Source organism: Rhipicephalus sanguineus, chromosome 4, assembly GCF_013339695.2.
Source record: "Rhipicephalus sanguineus isolate Rsan-2018 chromosome 4, BIME_Rsan_1.4, whole genome shotgun sequence".
Classification (NCBI taxonomy): Eukaryota; Metazoa; Arthropoda; class Arachnida; order Ixodida; family Ixodidae; genus Rhipicephalus; species Rhipicephalus sanguineus.
In genome coordinates, this window is record NC_051179.1 from 47,287,435 (window position 1) to 47,309,072 (window position 21,638).

At 47.6% G+C, this 21,638-nt stretch overlaps 1 protein-coding gene across 1 annotated transcript in view; it reads left to right on the top strand.

Annotated features, from left to right (window-relative positions):
* Window positions 1-212: 212 nt before the first annotated feature.
* LOC119389910 (vigilin) overlaps window positions 213-21,638 on the top strand; it is a 53,071-nt gene continuing 31,645 nt past the window's right edge. The window contains exons 1-6 of the mRNA XM_037657340.2: window positions 213-354; window positions 498-572; window positions 11,376-12,081; window positions 12,328-12,564; window positions 19,545-20,013; window positions 20,923-21,167. Coding sequence (XP_037513268.1) covers window positions 11,413-12,081; window positions 12,328-12,564; window positions 19,545-20,013; window positions 20,923-21,167 — 1,620 coding nt within the window. The 5' untranslated portion in view covers window positions 213-354; window positions 498-572; window positions 11,376-11,412. The remainder of the gene's footprint in view (window positions 355-497; window positions 573-11,375; window positions 12,082-12,327; window positions 12,565-19,544; window positions 20,014-20,922; window positions 21,168-21,638) is intronic.

Below are 21,638 nucleotides of genomic sequence, written 5' to 3' on the forward strand. Positions count from 1 at the left end.
ACTGTCGGGGCTTTTTTCGCTGCTTTCAACGGTATTTCTATTTTCCTCTTTTCTTTTGCTGACTCGAACCGAAAGAGAACATCGAAAGCACCACGTTGAACGAAAATGCGCCGCTCTATCGGGCGTCGGTCTCGCGTGCGATAAAAAAAAAAAAAGTGGTCAGGCAAAATATTAAAAAAAAAAAAAAACGCATCGAGACTCTGGCACGCGATTGGCTGGCGGCGGCCACATGGAAGCGCCGAGAGCCAATCACAACGGCCGTTTCCTGCTGCACACGTTCTCGCAGCTCGCGAGAGGCACAGGCACAGCCGCCGACGAAGTCTGCGTCCCGTAGATTTTGTCTTCTTGGCCCGGGTACGTACGTTTTTTTCTCGCCCACGGCGAGCTTGAACGCTCGCTGGCGGTTCAGTAGTCATCCTTAAGAACGTTCTCGTGTAGCGCGAGCGTTAATTTTCGCCTTCTTTTTTTTCCCCCGCTCGCGGTCTCAATTTTCGCAGCCAATCGGACAAGACAGGCTGGAGCGGCTAGCGTAACACTTTCTTCACAGGACGGCCCTTCACGGATACAGTACGGTAAGGATATGAAGACGTTCTCACTACTTCACGGTTCGCGAGACGAGTCCAATTCTTTCGCGAGTGCCGCCGACCTTTTATATCAGCGCAAGCCCTCGCGTGGTGTCATGTTGTCGTTTTCCCGGAGGGGGTCTACCATCCCCCACCTCCGCTGCTCCGGCGAGTCGATGACACGTCGACGAATATTGGCGAATAGGCTTAGAACTGGGTTGCATCGCGTTAATTCGCCCCGATAACACGGCCACCCCGGCGTCTGTGACCCGTGTCACGGCGAAGGAAAAGCCGTGCCGTGCGCGATTGTTCTGCCAAAGTCCTTGAGGCTGCTTGCAGTGCCGTGGCCACGTTGGCACCGCTTGCCCCCCTCTCTAGCTCGGAGGCATGTTGTAGATCCGGTCAATTTCGGCATGTCTCTCCCCCTTTTTTGCTTTTTCGGCGAGGCGGTTGCTCGTTGACTAACCGCGTTCCTTTTTTGATGAGGATAAAAGACGGGAAAAAGAACTTAGCGTGCACGGTGTGTCGCGAGAGCGCGTGTTTGTGCACTGCGTGCGCTCGCGCCGCACGCAGCGGTGGCGTGTTTGACCGTGCCAGCCTGAGACGGGTTGACCGACCGCCCCTTGTGGTGCGAGGGTAGAAAAGCATGCCGCCGCTAGCATTTCGTGTGGCTTGGGACGATCCTCGCCCGTGGTACCCGCGGCTCGATCAACACCACCTAGATTAGTTGGCTGGATGCGCTGCTATCGCGATCACCTCGCACTATCTATTGCGATCGCTGCTCTAATCGCCGGATCAAATCTTCTCAAGTACTCGCGTACCCTCCCCCATTAGCCGTGATAAATACGTAATTTAGTTAATGGGAGCAAGCTGTCTGAGCACAGATCTGTGTGGCGGTGAAACGCCGACATCGAAGGCGCAGTTCCGTTATCTGTGCAGCAGGCCAGAGTCCACGTTGTCACATATGTTTGTGTGTCGTTATTTCCGCGAGCTTCCATCGCGGTGTAGAGTACTTTCGTGGCGGCCAGTCACGTCTGTATACCGAGCTTAAAACTGCTTTTGGCAAAAAGCTAGGTTTCGGACGGTTATTGAGTACCTTCGTTTTCTTTCCCCCCCCCCTTCACCCGCAGCGTTGTACGCGTAGAGCTGGAGCCGCCTTGCAGTTGAGTTGCTTGTGCGTAGTGGCGCCCGGACGTGACTGCAACCGCCTCGTACAGCCTCGCACGCTGTGCATTTTCGAGCGGTCAAAGTTCTCGCGTTGACCGCGATTTTCATTGTGATGTCAAACGATAAAGGAATGAACGCACGCTGCAGGTGTATTGAGGCCGTTCCATTTACATACGCGAGAAAAAGCTGTATGTTAACCTGCGAAAGGGATGGAAGAGTTGGCTGGAACGTTGTCACTGGCGTTTCTTGAAAATCAAAACGTGCCTGCAGGCTGTCGTAGCCCGTTGCGGTGCTTGGGAGCCTGCATTACTGCTCGTGTAGTGCTTATTGCAATAGTTGTCAATGTCTTCATAGTGCAGCAGGATCAAGTGCTGTTCCTAGATTGAACACAACTCACGGGACTGCAGTAGTTATGCTCAAGCCATATTCATACGATTGCTGGTTAATATAATTAAGGTTTCATTTTGTCTGAACCAAGATTAGTATCTTGCATGCTCAGATGTAGCTGTAGCCCTGAGATTGTTTTGCAGCCTGTATCAGCTTTTGTTGTTGGATAGGCTTAGAGCAACTGTTCTGCATAGATTAGAAATGCACTAACATTGACAAGCACGTACGTCTGATTAAAGAGTTGTGCACGAACAATGTGGTTTGCTGAATACGTGTGTCAATGAGTGCCTACTTATTCTCGTCGAACATTGCTGTCAGAGTGAAACCTGCTTTCTTGCACGCTATCGGACCCAACACCAATACATTCTGGTTGGCAAAAAATGTGTTGGCAGGCTACTTGGTTAGGGTTCACACAACGGTCTAGCAGGACTGGACTTGGACGGTGAAAAAATTGGCCCGCAGCTGAAAGTGGAACTGGGTGTACATGAATTATTTTCAGTCCTTTTCGAGTTGTGCTGTAGTTTGTCTTGCTGGCAGCACATACTCTTTATGAGCTTTGCCGGTGAAAGTGCCGGTTAAAGAACCCCAGGTGGTCGAAATTTCCGGAGCCGTCCACCACGGTGTCTCTCACAATCATGCTGTGGTTTTGAGACTTAAAACCCCAACAATTATTTTTATTAACATGTGGCACACCAAAAATGACATGCAAATTTGTAACCCTGTGAAATCGCATTAGTGATGGCTTGTCTTGACATCTGCAAGCATGCCTGACTATAGACCATGCTGACATCATTAAAGAAGACAAGGTATTTAGTTTGGTTGCGGTTTGTAATGAAACGTGGTAGATTATTTAGGCTTTTTTTTCTGGAGCTAGCATTTTTCTTGTGACTGCCATAATCATACCGCTGACACGCCACTTTGCATATTTCAGCTGACAGTCCTACTTTTATATTATATGGAACATACGGTGGTGTACCACTGCTTGCCTGCTATATTAATGGTGTGCTCATCATATTATCAGTTCATACGAGGCAGCGTGGTCGGCATTTTGTGAAGTGAGCTGTACGGGCTATTTCAAGAAGTGGCTAAAACAGACTGCAAGATCGTGCAATGCCTTGCATTGTGCAGATTTGAGCGATCATTGTATTGTTTGCCCAGAATTTGTAGTGTCGGAACAATAGAAGATGCAGCTCCAGGGACAGGTGCATAGAAGTGGTTGCACCTGGCACAGGCACGTGTGAGATGTACCTAGCAGGAATGCGCGGTAAAACGTAGTCTAGTTTTTTCCGGCAGAGAATGTTGCCCTGACATTGTTGAAGTACGTGACGTGCCTGCAAACGTTTCTTGCAGTGGCACACGGTGATGCTCAATTGAAATGTTGCTCTTCACGCTTTCGACATTACCAGAAGTTTGAGTTCCTCTTTAAGAGTGACAAACTGGACGAGTTGGCGCGTATTTGCCTTAGCATTTTGAACAGCGAGCGGGAAAAAAAGCTGAAGCTGCAGGAGAGATGAACCAGGCCAGTGCATAACAAAGAAATGTACCCGGGTTCACCGCTGGTGTAAATTTCCGGCAGTCTCATAATTCTGCATGCAAGGCATTTGCCAAATACACATAATCATGGCTGCATCTTTGAACACTTGTACCGGCACTTCCGTTGCTGTGACGATGCTGACGTCGCACACAGTGTGGCCCGTAATTGTGGGAGGCCAAGTGGTTGGCTTGGGGTAATCTATAAAATTCGTTTGTTAGCAATCCGCACCTCACTCAAGCCTGTAATTTTGCATAAATGACTGAAGCGTGCAAATGAATGCACCTAGCGAATATCATTGAGATCCATCTACCAAAAAATTGCCAGAGTTCGCCTTTTAAAGGAGCACTGACAAACATTTTCGAACTTGTTTTACAGCGAAAGCTGTTATGAAATCATTTCACCGGCTGTTTTTGGCGCCGTAGTTGTCCGCCGCCACCGCCGGTGTCCGTAACCACTATCGCTCGAAATAAGAAAAAAAAGAAACTAAACAAGAAAAAAATTCCAGGATGGAACGAGGTTCGAACCTGGGCCCTCTGCGTGGGAGCCCGGTATTCAACCTCTGAGCCATGCTGGTGCTTGAAACTGCCTTGCAAAAAGGTCCTATACAGGCTTCATGTCGGGAAGGAACCACATTAGCATATGCAGTATAGCGTGATAGAAGAGTAAAATAAGCACCAAACGTCGCACAACGCGAATTCTGTCACAAGGCATCACACAATGCGAATTGCGCAACGAGTAGGTTGTTGAATGCTTCCAACCCATTACAAAGGGCTCCTGCCATAATTCTTCATCGTCATTAGGCACAGCATCAACAAAGTGCGCATAATGTCTTACATGCATTTAGCAGGTACGACGGCTCTCCGTAGAATGACGAAAAATGGCACAGTGCCTGCTGCCCTACTTCTAAAAAATTAGAATGATTTATAGCGTAGTGGGTTCCTCGCAAGTGCACTTGTATTGGTTGCCAAGGAAGCCCATAAGCGCATGATCCATTTCCTCGGGGTCTCAGTAAAGTTCTTCGCCCCCCCGTCTCTCTCCCACGTCAACGTATGTTATACAGCATGATGGGAGAGGGAAATAGCGATCGGGCGTCACCCAATGCAAATTGCATAACTGGTGGGCCGTTTAAAGCTTCCAACCCATTACAAAGGGCTGAGCCATAATTCGTCATCAGTCGTCGCGTCAACAAAGGGCACATAATGCCTTACAGACGTGTAGCTGGTGCCCCGCTTCCCCGCAGAATGACGAGTAATGGCTTAGTAGGTGCTTCCCAAGTTCACAAAAATTGTGATTTATGGCGTAGTGGGTACCTTTCTAGTGAACTTGTATTAGTAGCCCCAAGGCAGCTTAGAACGGGCTCTAGAAACGCCGCTCTTCCAGCTTTTGCTGTGACTGTGCTGCGGTTTCAGCGCAGGCCTGGCGTTTTTTTTTTTTTTAATGTTGCAATGAGTAGCTAACAACCAACTTTTCACGGCTGGAAACCTCATTTGCTCTAGTGCACAATGGTTAATTATTTGGAGGCAGTTTTATAGTGCAAAGTCGCCGTTTTCGTTTCAAAGAGCAGCGAGTGAGGCGGGACCAAGACTGTTTTCATGTAAACATAGCTGGCTAGGTGAATATACAAAGCCACTCGTTGACAACTCTTCAAGGAAGGTTCCCTGGGTGCTGCTATAATCCCCTTTAGGCATGTTGTAAGTATGCGTGACCCCCCCCCCCCAAAGATGCACTGCCCAGTCAAAGAAGACAGTCTTTGTACTCCAGCACTCGTTTGTCTCTGTGTTCGTCTGTCGTCTTTTGCGCTGTTATTTTACGATCCTGAGCAACCAACTAGCCCAATTTACTGCCTTTGCGCTCCAGTGACAGCGCATAAGGGATGGCCCCCCTCTTTGCGTTACTTCCTCCATAAGTACTACTACAACTTGTGGACCAGTCGTCTCTCGCTTGACATTCCTTCGCGTACATCTAGTCGACTTCATAATTGTCTCAGTTTCATACGCATCTTCGGCAACACACTGTCATTCAATAATTCTGCATTGCCATGCGCCATGTGGACCAGTCGTCTCTCGCTTGACATTCCTTCGCGTACATCTAGTCGACTTCATAATTGTCTCAGTTTCATACGCATCTTCGGCAACACACAGTCATTCAATAATTCTGCATTGCCATGCGCCATCGCTCTTTGGAATAGCCTTCCGGATGAAATTGTTTCTTTGAGAGATCTGGCCAAATTTTGTGAGCAACTGCAAGTTTATATGTTCCCTTGATATTGTATAAGGATGCTTTATTTTTTTCATTTTGTATTTTACTGCATTTGCTTATAGTGCTTGGTCTTCTCCCTTCCATTGTACAATTTTCTTTTTCTTCGATATAATTTCTTTTTATGCTTTATGTGTTGTGCTTTTTCTGTAACCCCCCTCTACTCAATGCTCCTCTGGGGCCTGTAGAGTAACACGAATAAATAATAAAAAAAAAGGTCTGCTAGGAGAGAGCAAAGTTTGTGGCAGCCAACGCAAACTCATGATGCAGGTGGCTGTTGGTTGTTTAGATTAAAACCAAATTGGTGTCGAGCGGCGGACGTTTTACAGACAGTTTTGCGATACGCACATTAAAATTGATTTTGAGTATGTTCTAAGCTATATTAGCCGTTGATATTTTGTAGATGATGTGTGTGTGTCGACTCGTGTCTATCCCACCAGTTATCTTGCCTTTAAAATTTTGTGTCAGTACCCCTGTAATTTATAATCAATTCAGCCACAATGAAGGCTTCCTGCATTCACCTTTGACAAGTGCATTTTCAAAGATAGTAATACTCCTTCAGAGGGGTCTATATAGGCTTGCCACTGCTGTAATATTGCTGCCACCATGGTGCAATGGTTATGATGCTTGGCTGCTGACCTGAATGACGTTGGTTCGACCTCAGCTGTTGCTTTCGCATTTTGATGGAGGTGAAATGCTAGAGGCTCATGTACAGTGTCATATTGGTGCACCTTGAGAACCCGAGGTGGTCGAGGTTATCCAGAGCCTTCCACTACAGCATGCCTCATTATCATATCGTGGTTTTGGCACGTGAAAGCCCCAGAAATTGTATCATGTATTATACTGTAAAACTTCATGCGACTCCAGGAAACAGTAGAAATAAAGATGGCGGTCTGCGTGATTGTGCTGTCATCACGATCACTTAAGCTTTAAGAAATGCAGAGGGTAGTTAAAGGGACCCTGAAACGGTTTTGACGATTTTGTACGTACACATTGAGCCGGTAGAGCAAGTCCTAAGGATCATTTACAGACCGATTTAAGCTCTGTGCGTGAACTGTGTAATTTATTACAAGGCTTTGAAGCTGCGAATCGCCACCGATCACAGCGGCTCAGCCAAACGCGTTTTCAAACCGCCCACTTCCAGTGCGCGTCGTATTGGAAGCGCCACGTCACGCAGGCGGCTGATCTGATTGGATATGTCCAGTACACGTCACTGAACCTCCTGTGGGCAGCGAGCGTCGTCTGCCTGTGTTGCAACGTACTCCGTGTTGACGTGAGCTGAGCGACAGTGTTTATCTCGAGGTTTCTTGGACTAAATGAATTGCCCTAGCCGTGTTGTGTACCACATATCTAGCAATTTCTAGCAATTGGTGACTTGTAAATCTGCGACATTGTGCAATGTTCGTGAGGCATCTGGCGAGCGGAATCCCTTCAGCTCGTCGCTGCAATGAGCGTCGCGCTCTCGCTATCCGTTCAACGCCACGATCCACGTTTTTGTGGCTGTAACCTCACCCCTGAAGACACAACCACATTGCCTGAGTTTATGCTTATCGGTGATCGTTCTCGAATTATTTTTGTTTGTCCGCATGCTTTTGCAGATTGTCGCCGTACAGGAGAATAAAATAAGATCTGCTGGTAGTGTGGCGGCACCTGTCGGAGCAGATATCAACCACTCCGCGAGCTTCGTCTTTGCTGGGCCTCCGAGATTGCGAGCAACCCGTCGGCGCACAATATCTGAGGCCATGACTGGGCGAAGCTCAAACCCTCGAGTTAGCTTACGAGAGCGCTGCGATCGCCGGTGATGTCACGGTGTCTGTGAGTTGAGGGTGCAAGGCAGTGGTGAGGAGGAGGGTATAGATATAAATTCCGTAGCGGCCTTGGTAGACAGTGCGTCGCTTAATTTCTGGTGCGAATGATTTGGTGATGCCCCTGCCTAAACGCTGACAAAACTTCAAAAAACCGTTTCAGGGTCCCTTTAAAAGCAAGCTTAGCGGCACCACTGGTGACGTAGGCCTGGTGCTTTAAATGCATCTTCAACATGGTGTGCACATTACAGGGGCCATAACGTGGTCAGCCCTCTAATCTTGTTTTATCATAACTGAAAGCTGAAGCCCAAATAGCTATTCACACAAAAAAATGTGCTCCAAGTGCTCATTTTCAACTAAAGAAAAGCCGCCCGCATCTTCCCACGGGGGGAACTCGAGTAAATGCATCGCAGAGTGCTGGGGGTATCGCGTCATCATCATCAACGACGTGAGATTGGGCGCGTTTATACTAAAGGGTCGATGAGCTATGGCGACTTGCAGCTCACTTTAATTTTACATGTACGCTGTGAATTTTCATTGTTTAATCACGCACAGGAGAAATCGCACACAGTCACTACCTTGGAGGTCAAAATCCAGTGCCTATATATATGGGGTGGTCAGTGAACGGTTGTGCAGCGCAAGCGGTCGGTCGGCTTTGTCAATCAAGAAACTCGCTAGCAGACGCTGCCTGCGTTGAACTGTTGTGCAGCGCGAGTGAGGGAGAGAGAGGGAGGGAGAGGAGAGGCCTGCTGCCGGCACAAGCCGAGCATGCGAGGGAGGGGGAGGAGAGGCTTGCTGCCGGCACGAGACGAGCCGAGCATGCGCAGTGGGGGTGTGGACGGCGCCGCCGACGCCGCAGGTGCGACTAAGAAATGCTCCGCATTTAAAAAATGTCAAGTTTAAAGCTTTGCCTCTAAGCTCCCACAGACGATTGCTATTTTAGGTATGCAGTGTGCGACATCTGGAAATGAGCCATTGCTATGTCCTCTACTTTGAAACAGCACAGTACTACTCTGGGCGAATTTGTCTGTGTGCTCTGGCATTCAGCGGCATCGCAAGAGCTTTACTGTTTAATTGTGCCCTTAATTTCTTCTCACCTGGTAAAAATACGAGAGAAAATCACTGAAAACGCTCACAAAAACAAGATGCCGCATGGCACCCATGGCATATTCCTGGTGCTTTCAGCCCCTTCCCATAATCGCTGTGTACAAAAAGCATGGCCTTCGAGATTGGCTTTTGTTACCCAAGGGAATCATTTTCAGGGGTGTCCATTCGTTACGTCATCACTTGTGGTTGGCACAGTGCTGTACAGCTAAAAAAAAAAAAATCGAACACAAGCCTTCTACCACACTAATTTGCTCAAACTTTTGTCTTCCTAAGGTAAAAAAAATGTGGGCCTTCCGTCACTTATTTAAGGCTAAAAACAGAGCATGTGAAGGTTTTTCACTGTGTGGACTTGCAGCACATGCATATTTGGAGCGGACAACAAAAGCTTCTATGTCAATTCATCATATGCTTTCAACTAGTCTAGTTAATGTCGTGTTCACGCAGCACTAAGTTTTTTATATATGACGTTCTCATACCAGCCAGTTACTGCGTATGTAGTGTCCACAACAGCATTGCATACGTAAGAATGCCGCTTTTTGCGTAGTGCACATGAGCAGAAGTTCTGAGAACGCGTTCTGTGATACTTGGCATACTTAAAAGTTTGTCTGGTCGTTTGCAGTGCCCATTGGCTGATTGTCCGGATGACCCGACCCTTCCCCTTAAAATTTTGCATGCGGTGTCTGTGTGTGGCACATGAAGTCCTTCTTGCCAGCGTTGTTAGAATGCTATCGGGGACACAATGTATTAGTATTGATTGTTAGTAATTATGTAATCATCGTGATCATGAATCGCCATATCAGAGTTGGAGCCTGCCTCCACCTATCAAAAAAAAAAAAACGGACCATCACCTTATTGTGAGGGGAAAAGAAAGTACTGGCACGCATTGTCAGTTGTACACACCCTACCACATACTTCTAGCTCATAAGAGGACTGAATTTGGTGAGCTTGAAGATTTGGAAACACTTGTATATTAATAATGATGTGATACTAAAGTTATTTCAAGTGATTTGACCTGGCATCATGACATTGTTGCGACGTCAAGGCAGGGAGCAATGTTTGCTGACCGACTTTGAACTCGTTTGTTTAGGAACTTGAAGGTGAGTGCATCATTGGTGAATGCCTTGATAATATGATACTAGCACACCTTTTCTGTAATGTCTTAAGGGGAGACGTGGGTCTTGAAAAGTGTGTTTTTAATAATTGGGTGAACAGAATGAAATTTAATACACATATTCAGTTTTTTCTGCAGATTCCAAATCTGTGAGAAGATTTTTCATAGCTGCATTAGAACAAAATATATGCTGTTTCTACAACGTTTTCTAGCACATTTCTTACGGGGATTTTTGGCAACTTCTTTTCGTCAAACACAAAAGCAAAGTATGTGGCAAGAATGCCAGAAAGCTGATCTAGCCGATGATGCTGTTTATTTTCTTATAATATTGTTTACCAAATGATAACTCTCGATAATCATAAAGTGTATGAAGCAAAAATTTTTCACTCATATTTGCAGGCATTTATTTTGCATTCGAAGTTTTATGACAACAATAAAATTAGCATCATCGGCTAGACGAGCTCTCTGGCAGTCTTGCCACATACTTTGTTCTTGTGTTTGACAAAGCAAAGTTGCCAAAAAGTACTGTAACAAATATGCTCTCATAAATTGCATATCTTTTGTTCTAATGCAGATAATAAAAATCTACTTGAAGATTTGGAATCTACAGAAAAAACTGAATAGGTGTACTAAATTTCATTCAGCTAACCCAATTAATAAAAAAACTTTTTTCAAGACCCACGTCTCCCCTTAAGGATTGTTAATATAGTTCCATGGTAAAGCCCCTGCTTTGCTGTTTAGTGCCAAACACCGCGATTCGAAGAGCTTTTATCATGGCAAACTACAGTCACTGACCGACTTTTCGCACCCTCAAGGGCCGAGATAGCATCAGGAAAATCGGGCAGTCTGAAAAAACGAATTCACGCTGAAAGAGTCACTTTATTTACCAAGTGGCTTGAAAAACTGGTCAATCTGTTTCTGCGGGCCGCTACATTGCCGCACCAACAGGTCAGCTTGCATGTCTGTGAGTGTGACATTCTCGCTGTAAACAGCAGAAAGCATCATGAGGGTTCGCATTAGTTCAGAACTATGTGGCAGCATGGTCACTGGCCCCTCATTGTTGGATCCCGAGTTTTCCTGCACCTGGCGAACTATTCTGTCGTCGGTAAGTTCAACACAGAGCTCGATCTTGCGACCTAAAGAAAAAGTCCGGAAAATTGAACGAGAAGGGTTTCAAACGTCCAAAATTTTGGCCGGTGTTATACATTGACTCTATGGAGCGCGTGACGGTGCCGTGGCAGAGTCTGGTTATTCAGACAGGTCTTAAATATTCGGTTGGCAACTGTACATTTTCAAGTTACTTGAATGGAAAGTAAATAGTTGCAATCAGAAGTTGCCCAGAAAAGTAACTAGTTAGTAGCAACACATTACTTGTAACTAGTTACTTGTAAAGTCCGCTCAAACACCACGTATTAATCACTGCTTTGGCTGACATCTTCTTGCAGCTGTACTGTCTGACTTTGGACAAGTCCCTGCCATAGGATGAACGCGGACTTGCAGCAGCAGCAGCCTGCCGAAGGGGCGGTGGCGGGGCCCTCCTCGTCGACGGCGCCGGCCGCGTCAGTCGGCTTCAGCTACGACGAGGTGTTCCCCGCTCTCCCCGAGAAGGAGGCGCCTCTGGAGGCAGGCAGCGCGGCCGGGAGCGGGGGTGGCGGAGGTGGCGGCGCCCTGGGCCAGTGGAACCAAAAGATGCACGTCAAGTCTTCCGTCATCACCCAGATCTTCCATGTGCCGAGCGAGGAGCGCCGTTTTCGGGAGACTAGCTCGCAGCGGTTTGGAGAGCTGGGGGAGCAGGCCAAGATCTGTGCGGACATCATGCGCGACACCCAGACCACCATCGAAGTCAGCTCATCCCGTGACCACTCGCTCACCGTGCTGGTGACGGGACGGGAGCGCAACGTGGCCCTCGCGCGGGCGCAGGTGCTCCGTGCCCTCCAGACGCAGGCTCAGGGCAGCATCCAGATCCCCAAGGAACACCACCGCTTCATCCTTGGCAAAAATGGCAAGAAGTTGGCTGAATTGGAACAGAACACCGCCACCAAGATCACCGTACCAAGGACGGATGACAACTCTGACGTCATCACGATCAGTGGCACCAAGGAGGCCATCGACCGGGCACGCGATCACATACAGAAGATCTCCGAAGAAAAGGTATGCCACACACTGAAAAGTTTTTTTGCATTTTCATCCACTGACAGCACTAGTGAGGCACAAATCAGGCGATAAACATGAATGCCAGGAACAAGAAATGGGTGGGGATGATCAGTGCAGTAAGGTGTCTGACTCAACTGGCACCAGTTCAAGCTTTAGTGCATGATGGGAGGCAATGACAGGCATACAGCGTACATCAAGTTCTCATCGTGTTTTTTCTTTCTTCTTTTTTGAACCTTTGCACAGTCAAAACACGGTGTGGAGGAGCTGAAGATCCCCCGCATGTACCACCCATTCATCGCTGGTCCGTACAACAACAGCGTGAAAGCTCTGGAGCAGGAAACGGGCACTCGCATCCGGCTCGATCGGGAAGAGGACAAGGTGACCATCACGGGGGACAAAGAGAACGTGGCCAAGGCCAAGGACTCTCTCATGGCCACCTACGAGGACCGCAAGCTGCACTGCCAGAGCGTTGGTGTCGAGGTATGCTTTTGATTCGCGTGTTTTGGTGCTCTGATTGGTGTATATTGTGTCCTCTTTTACAGTAAAGCTGTATATGGCTAGGCAAAGCGCATACTTTGTCAGTCCTGTGTACGCAAAATCTCCTAGCACTTATGTGCCACAGAAATAGGGCAAGCCCCACTACTCTCCACTGGTCCACTACAAATACAGTCGAACTCGGATATATTGAATTATTGGCTATATCGAACAGTTGAGAAATCCCCTTGAATTTCTCATGCAAAAGTATGGGGTTGGTGTGCACGTATATCGAACTCCCGCACAGCGAAACATCCGCTATATCGAACGCTGCCCCGCGCCGAAGCCCAGAAAGTGCATTTTTCCTAACAACTATTAATCATTTTTCAGCCGTGTTCTTATAAGTTCAAATCCCTCGTCGCGCGCAGGTGACGAAATTGCGTTGCTCTAGTTCGTTGCGCAGCGCTTGTCAGTTCACCGGTATATTTGACGCGTGATCCGCAGGTTTTAATGCATGGGCTAGTGTTTTTCAAAGAGGCTGATTGCCAAGGGCACCAAAATGAGAATTCGAAGTGACTTGGCAGCCTTGTTGTAATGTTTGCATTCCCTTCCTTGTCTGTTCCCGCACGATGGCATGCGGGCCCACAAGGCATGGCCTTCGAGATCCGCAACCTCGTGACGTATTTCTAGTGTTTTCGGTTTTAAAATGCAGATCTCAGAGGCTACGCTTTTTTTTCGCATTTCTCGCCAAAGTAGCGGCTGCCTTCTACAAAGCCACAAATGCCATCGGTATCGCCAACATGTCGACAGTGGAGAAATGTTTCTTCGTGCAGCGTTGTTAGCATCATGGTTGTTAGCGTTGTCTCTTGTGGCATGCGTACTTCTCGCTCCGTTCTTGATAAATCGTCATTCGGGAGTCGAACTAAACATTGTCTCGCTCGTAGCGATAAAAATGATGACCGGTGCTTGGAACAACGTCAAGTGAAGCACCGTCGTGTACTGTGTCCTTACGGGTCTTGGTGCCAGGTGACGACTTTGGGTGTGTCATGACCGCCGACTACGGCGTACGGTGCAACGTTACTAGAACAAACTCAGTTTCAAAGCTCCGTATCTCCGCCAGCGGAGGAGGGTGGTCCGAACGGCGGTCGCGAGAACTAGCGGCGCTGCAGTTCCGTCTTGCGCCACTATCGGCGCGTCGTCTGCTGCCACGGCATAACGCTGCGGTCCGCCGCGCAGTTGCTCGCGGCAACTGTGCGGCAACTTTCTTATTGTACTACAGTCAAACCTCGTTACAACGAACACCACATTAACGAACATTTCAAATTAACGAACATTTAAGAAATCCCGTGCCGACTGCTTATAGTTTCAATGTAAAAATATTTCATTACTACAAACTCCAGAATAACGATCGTTATTTAATTCCCGTGTAATCTTAACAGCACCTCAGTACTACGAACTTATATCCCGAAATGCGAGGATTCTTAGATTTCAGTCTATCGGTCATGGCAATCGGAGCTGTAAGGTAGCAGACGACGCAGCGCGAAGAGCGGACGCCCTCCCGCATAAACCTGAGATGGCGCGGGAGGAGAAAGACGCGGGCGGAGAACTTTTTTTTTTCCCCCCTCCGTTGCGGAGGCGACAACGCATCAGGTTTTGTAAAGGCCCAACCGCATGCATTGCACGCGACTTTCGAGCGAAGGCGACTGCGACAAACGGGCTCCGTCGCGATGGGAGCACCCACATGTTCGCGACAAAGTGTCACGGTTGCTCGATTGAAAACTATTGCTACGTCGCACTTTGCAAACTGCGTTATGTTGGGGTTAGTCCACGACGCGCATCTCGACAACGACAATGTTGACATTGCAGCAAGCTGCCACCAATGCAGCAAGCTACCACCAAAACAACAAAACGAACCGTCGATCAAAATTAACGACAAAATACGGCCGCTGCCTCGCTCTCCGCGTGAGATGGGGCTGTAAAGAAGGTAGTCTATTACTTGCGTTCCTTAAAGTACGCGCCGATTGCAAGCATCACGAGCAAATTGCAACCGAAGCGAGGGTCAGAGATGCCGCCATTTTGCCGATATCGTCATGCTCACTTCCGGGCGACAAGCGATGTTCTCTGGCTTTCCAGAAACCTGCGACGGTGATGGATGGCCTTCCGCGACAGCAAATCCTGTCGGCCGTCGCTCAAAACTCACGTGCATGCAGTTGGGCCTTAAAGGATTGCAGCGATGACATGGACGACGATGTCACGGTAGCACCCGAAGATCGCGACGAGTCCGTGTCGGCCACAGATGTGTTGGACTTGAGGAAACTCCGCATATTCATAGAAAAAAGCGGAACAGCGACCGAAGCGGCGCATAAAAATGCGGACAGTCTAGAATCGTTCGTGACGCAGAGTTTGTGCTGCACCCGTCAAGAAACGATCACGGACTATTTCAAATAAACGTGCCTTGTCTGACGTTCACGTGTGCATTGTGAGAAACGAGTTCAAGGACGTACCGTTGCAAAGGTAGGACGTTTGCGTTACTGAAATTCTATTGTTATGGTAAATTTTTGGGCTTTCACTATAACGACCTTTCAGAATAACGAACATTTTTCCGCGGTCCCCTGAAGTTCGTTATACCGAGATTTCACTGTAGTTAGGTGGATACTTAGGTGGATATGCATAAGGTAGTCTGTATGCATTGGCCCGCGTGCGTTCTTCATTGATTGGCTAAGCATCGATGTTCGGTCTATATTGCCACGCCCACTTCTTGTTTTATTTTGATGTATTCGGGTTTGACCAGCAAGGACGGTTATCAACGCTCGACGCTGTCCGCGAAGCAGGGTTCGAGAAGCTTCGCGATTGTAGTAGATCGTTTTGGTAAGATTGCGCGCCGCACGCGAATGTTCCAGCTTTGCCGAGAGATAACGCTGCCACCAGGGATATCGCTGGAAAGTTCGATAGCGCCTGTATAAAAGCCGACGCGCTAGACTGCTTGTCAGTTGATCGACGGTCGACGCTCTGTTCGCCGCTAACAGTGTATTGCTGTAGTTTGACTTTGTTTCCCAGCCACTAGTTCGGCCAAATAAAGAGTTTCATCTCGGACCTGCTGACTGCTGCCTTCGTCGACGTCACGACCCTGTGACAATATTTGAGCCGTCTACATTGCGCTTAACTTCCAAGCATAGGAGTTTCTAAGCGAATGAGGGTTTTCAGCGTAATTTTTATAGCTACCACTACAATTTTAGCCGCTGCCGTCTTATCTAGACCAAGAACAACCCAACACGTTTGTAAAAGCCTTTATAGTGTACAAAGAAGCGTACTTACTCGAGATACAAAAACGTTAGAAAAACTGTACTCATGTTGTCTACAATTTATTGAAAAAAACTTTCTCGAAAAACATCACCAATGCTTTGCAATGTTTACAAGACATGTTTTCGCGACGGTTAAAGGGATACTGACCCAAAGTCGGAAAATTTTACGAGAACTCGGTAAATGAAATCTCAGTGTGCGATTACATCGAATAGATGTCGTCTCTGAGCAATTTTTTCAGCGGATAGTTGTATTTTCGGTGTCTCATCTTTCTACCTCGCATCCTTATACGGTGCCTTAAACAATTCGAACAGATCGGCCGTGATGTGAGCACCGAGCAGTTATTCGCGCGTACGCTGTCGCTCGAAGAGTCGTCAGTATTCAACTTGGGTTTTTCAACTTCACCGGGCAGATGTTCCATGCCCGCAGCACTTCTTACGCTGTACGACAGTCGTTTGCGTTTCGTGCTGTAGCCGTTCACTACGCTGTTAAACTGCTCGTCAACTACAATTATCTTTTGCACAAGTAAGTCTCCATTCCCGAAGCAAAGTGTAGGATTGGGCTAGTTGGTATTCCATTATTAAACTGCTCAGCGCAAAAAATTTGACACGGTACACATAGAAAAGACGAGAACCAGCGCTGGTCCTCATCTTTTCGTGATCCTCATCGTTCCCCCAGCCGGCGAGTGTAAAATATTCCGCACATCTTGTTCGATACCTCGTCGTAAAATCTCTCGAAAATCTACTCCTTTGAAGGCATAGCGACGGCTGACAACTGATCGAATGTCAGTGTGATGCAACTCTCAGTCTCGGTAGCGTATATAGGTAATCGCCTGCCTTTCGTTTTGCTGTTCTATTTCTGGCGGCTCCTCCAAACTGGGCACTGCGCTTTCGCGGGACGCCGTGCGGTTTGGGGGGGATTTGCGCCTAAACCCCGAACATTTTGGCTTTGAAATGTGGGGCGGAAGTGCTTGGAACAAGCGCGGCACGGCACCGGGCGCGAGTTCCCGCCTTCTACGTGGGATCAAAACTTCTTGTCCCGCAACGACACGGCGATAGTGCTTTACAATGTCGTCACTCTCAAAATGAACGCCACAGACCTTGCATTTCGCAGTAACCTTCCTACCTTTGCGATGCAAAGCTTGAATGGCGTAGGGTATTTTGGAGATCCGAAGAAGTGTCGTGAAGCGGAGTTGTCCTTGCGGTAGCCGCTCTTGCAGCCCGGCGCAAAGCAAGTCGGCATACCGCACCGTGAATCTGTTCGCCCTCGTTACGCTTCGTACATCATGCACGTGTCTTCGTACAAGACGCTAAGCCTGATCAAGAACAGTCGCAAAAATGACAAGCTAACAAAGCGCAGACGACACTGTAACCCACGTGCGCTCGTACATCGGCGGTGCTGATCACAAGTGCCAGCTGCGGGAGCTAGACGTTACTGCAGCGCCACTAGTTCTCACGACCGCCTCTCCGGCGGAGCTTTTAAACTGAGTTTGTTCTAGTAACGTTGGTACGGTGCGTCAGTGAATTTTGCGACTTATTAGTGTTTCCGGGTGCCGTATCGGACGGGAGCACAGCGAGTGACTTTATCGGTGCAGATAACGATGTAGCTGTTTTTGATTGCATCGATGCCGAGATCATAGCTGACGTTGCCGGTGCTGCGGAAATGGACCCATGCGGTTTGAAAATGCCAGCCGCCGCTGCCACTGCTAAACCCTTTACCGAACTACAGAGCTCGCATCAGCGTTCAGCGTCGATCACCGCTGTTGTGGCCGAAGGTGTTGAATTTACTTATCTGGAAAGCTTCAATGATATTGACGATGACTTGATAAATTCACGACGCGCAAGAAGCAAGACAAGTTTATGGACTATTTGCATGCGAAATAAAGTGCGCTAACTTGCAAAAGAAGAAGTTCTCTCCTTGTTCTTTAGCATATGTGAGCGAATCGTTATGTTCGCGCTTTTTACAATTTAGGAAAACTGTGTCGATGCCTGAAGTGCTTTAATTAAAGCCCTAAATATGCATATTTCGTATTTCAAATGATCAATATATCGAACTATTTCGCTGTCCCCTTCGAGTTCGATATATCCGGGATCGACTGTAGTCATCCGCGGGCAAAAATGTATGTGCCACAGAAATTGAGCAAATCCCACTACATGCCACTGGTTCAATAATAATGAAGAAAGAACACACAATTGGCAAGCAGGAATTCACATTTCTGGACAGACATAACCAATAATTGAGGAAGACTTTAGTGAATTGTCGGGATTAATGCAGTGATTGACATCGGGCCTGCACTTCTCATCTTCGCTGGTCAACCATCTGTACAGAGTGCTTGGGTGGTGTTTATTTATTTTTTTCTTGTTCCTCGGGATAGCATGATATAATTGAAGACCTGCCACTGGGAGGTCGGCTTCGCGATTCTGTCATTCTGCTGAGTGCGACCCTGTGGATTCGACTCCGCCCCGCTGTTGCCACATTCGAATTGGGGCAGAATGCAACAACTGCGAGTATTTCAAATTGTATGTGACCACTCTGCTGCAGCATTTGTTGTGTAGCCTGTGTGCTGTTTAGACACGTTTAAAGGGACACTAAAGGCCAATATTAAGTCGACATTGATTGTTGAAATAGCGGTCCAGAAACCTTGTAGTGCTACTTTTATGCCAAGGAAGTGCTTATTTTGAAATAAAATCACGTTTTAGTGGTCCGCATCGCGTAAGTGCACTTCAAATCACCCGCCTGAAAGCGGTATTTCGCACGTCACTGTTGCCGTGCCCAACGTTGCCCGCCTTTACTGCGCGGCGGCATGGCTGGAGCCCCTCCAAAATTTTTGCCTGCCCCCACCCCCAAGAGGGAACATAGTCAAAACACAGTGCCATAGTTCCTCACCACCCTGCCCCTTGAAGGAACTCTTGTCGTGGGTGCCCCATACCCCTCCCTTTGTAAAAAGGTCCTGGCGCCGTCCCTGATTTGCACTAAGTTCAGTTGGGCCTAGTTTTCACACTTCCAGTGTGAAAACTTTTGTGCAAACCAGTATGGACCACAAGCAGCTGAGACAAGCACTGGCGCTGTGCTAGTCTCGTCTCTTTGTGGTCCGTCCTGGTTTGTGCTGAAGTTTTCACCTCCATTTGCACTCCAATTACATCTCTTATAACCACAGTGCGTCACTTAGTCTGTCTTTCAATTCACCTCAGTCTTGTTTGCTAGAGTTTCTATCTATAATGAAGTGTGTGCAGTGGCGTAAATCCGGAAGAATCACGAGGTTGGGACACACATCTTGCCATGGAGGCCATTTTGTTTTTTAAATTTAGGTTTTATTTTTATTTATGTACGAATAAAATCATGCTTTGAAATAAAATTAAAAAAAAAAAACTAGCATGGGATCTCAGCGCGCGTAATTGCGTTGCTCTATCAATAGAGTTTTCTCAGCACCGGTCAACCGGCAGTTGCGATTTCAATAGTCTCACACACCTGAGGGGTACTGAACACAGGTGCACATATAACTGTCAAGCAATTGAAGTATATGAAGTTTGTAAGACAAATCTCAAGGGGGGGCATATTCAAGGGGTGTCCCCCCAGCCTGAACACAAGGGTTGTCAGGACCCCCCTGACCCCCCCCCCCCCCCGCGATTTACGCCAATGAGTGCGACAGCACAAGCCCTCTTTTTTTTTATTTTGTTGCCGTACAGGTTAAGAAGTCGCAGCACAAGTACGTCCACGGCTACCGGGGCCAGACTCTGCAGGAGCTGTTTGAGCAGACGGGCGTGTGGGTGGAGGTGCCGCCCATGGAGAGTGATGTGGAGACCATCGTCCTGCGGGGCAACCCCCAGGACCTGGGGCACGCCCTCTCGCTCGTCTACGAGAAGGCCAACAGCGTGCAGACGGCCGAGGTTCCCGCCAAGAGCTGGATGCACAAGTACATAATAGGCAAGAAGGGCGAGAACATCAAGCGCATAACGGCCGACTACCACAAGACGCACGTGGACTTCTGCGAGGACGAGAACATGATCCGCATCGAGGGCCCCAAGGAGGAGCTTGAGGCTGTCAAGACTGCGCTGGAGGAGAAGGTGCGAGAGATCCAGTCCACCATGGACTCTGTCGAGATCAAGGTTGACCCACAGTACCACAGGCACATCATTGGAAAGGCTGGCTCTAATGGTAAGCTTTTGGTCACCACATCCTTTATTAAGATTGAAACTTGGGCTAGTTGGTCATACACTCAAACCTCGTTATAACGAACACGGATATAACGACTTATCGGTTATAATGAAGTAAACGAAGAATAGTCTTGTCATAGCTTAGTGTTACAAATAAACGTTTATAACGAATTTTCGGATATAACGAAGTTATTTTTGTGGCAGATGCGACTTTGTTTTAATGAGGTTTGAGTGTACTTCATAACGGTAAGGCAGTGTACCTTCTTTTTTCTGTGTGTGATTGCGCTACCGTTCCATTATGAAAGATGTCTTTTATTTTCCGCAGTACCCGTGTGCTTACATATGCAGCATGCATTTTATTACCGGGAACCTCGATATACAGTGTAGATCACTTACGGTGTAGATCACTTACAAAATAAGTACTTAAAGTGCAGGACTGGATATATATGAGTAGGCTCCTGGTAAACAGAGATCACCTAAATGGAATTGTTGCTTGCATGGAACAGCTAAAATGGGTGGTTTTGTATTCGCCTGGTGATCCCCATAGATGTAACCATTAAGTGGCGTTTTACTGATTGCTGTGATCATTGCTTAGAAAACATGTAGAATCTTATGTTTTTCCTGTTTGGCAACCTCCTTTCTAGGCAATGGATATAACCGGTAACAAATCACCCATATGTGTCAAGCCTTCGATATGATTTTTTGTACAGAAATGAAAAATGACTGGCTTGAAAATAAATTGATCTTTAATTGCAAAAAAATGCACAAATCAGCATATTAACGCGTTACTCTTTCTTATAATGGAATATGGAGGGCCTTTGAATGAACTGGTGTACATTTGACGCTGTCCGTGATTTAGCCTGAAGGGGACAAGCTTTCTCATCAGACATGTTTCTATTAATTTGTACAGTGAACAGGTTGAAGCAAGAGCTTGGCGTGACTGTGCACGTGCCGGCAGACGAGGAGAGGTCGCCGGTGGTGAGGTTGGAGGGCCCACCCGAGGGGGTGGCCCAGGCAAAGACAGAGCTGCTTGAGATGGCTCACAAGCTTCAAAATGAGGTGACGCGCGAGCTGTGTGTGGAGCAGCGCTTCCACCGGACACTCATCGGAGCCAAGGGAGAGGCGATCCAGGATGTCCGCAGGCGCTTCAACCAGGTAGAGAGATACTTCGGGTGGGAAACCCTTGGAGGCTCTCTGATGGTGAAAGCACACCAGAGTGTTATTTGCTTCAGGCAGGTTTATTCAGAGAAGTTGCTCAAGCAAGGGAAATCGGTGGCACTAAGATTCCTAAAATGAAAGGAGGCGTTGCGATCTAAAAGGAAAACAGTGGTACTTTTTCATGATCCCGGTATACTGTGCAAAGGAAAAACGGGGACTACAGAAAAGACTGAGACGTTTGTCTTAGTCTTTTTCATGGTCCCTGTTTTCTTTTTGCGCACTGTATTAGGATCATGAATCGCCAACTTGTCCAATCATCTCCTCCGATGCTTCTTAATCTGTACTTTTCTTAGTTGGCTTCGTGTGAAGGCAAAAGCATATCATCGTTAATAAGGCATGCTTGTATCCCATAAACTATGTGTGCTTAGAATGCAAGAAAAGAGTATGTTGACAGGCAGGCAAGTATGC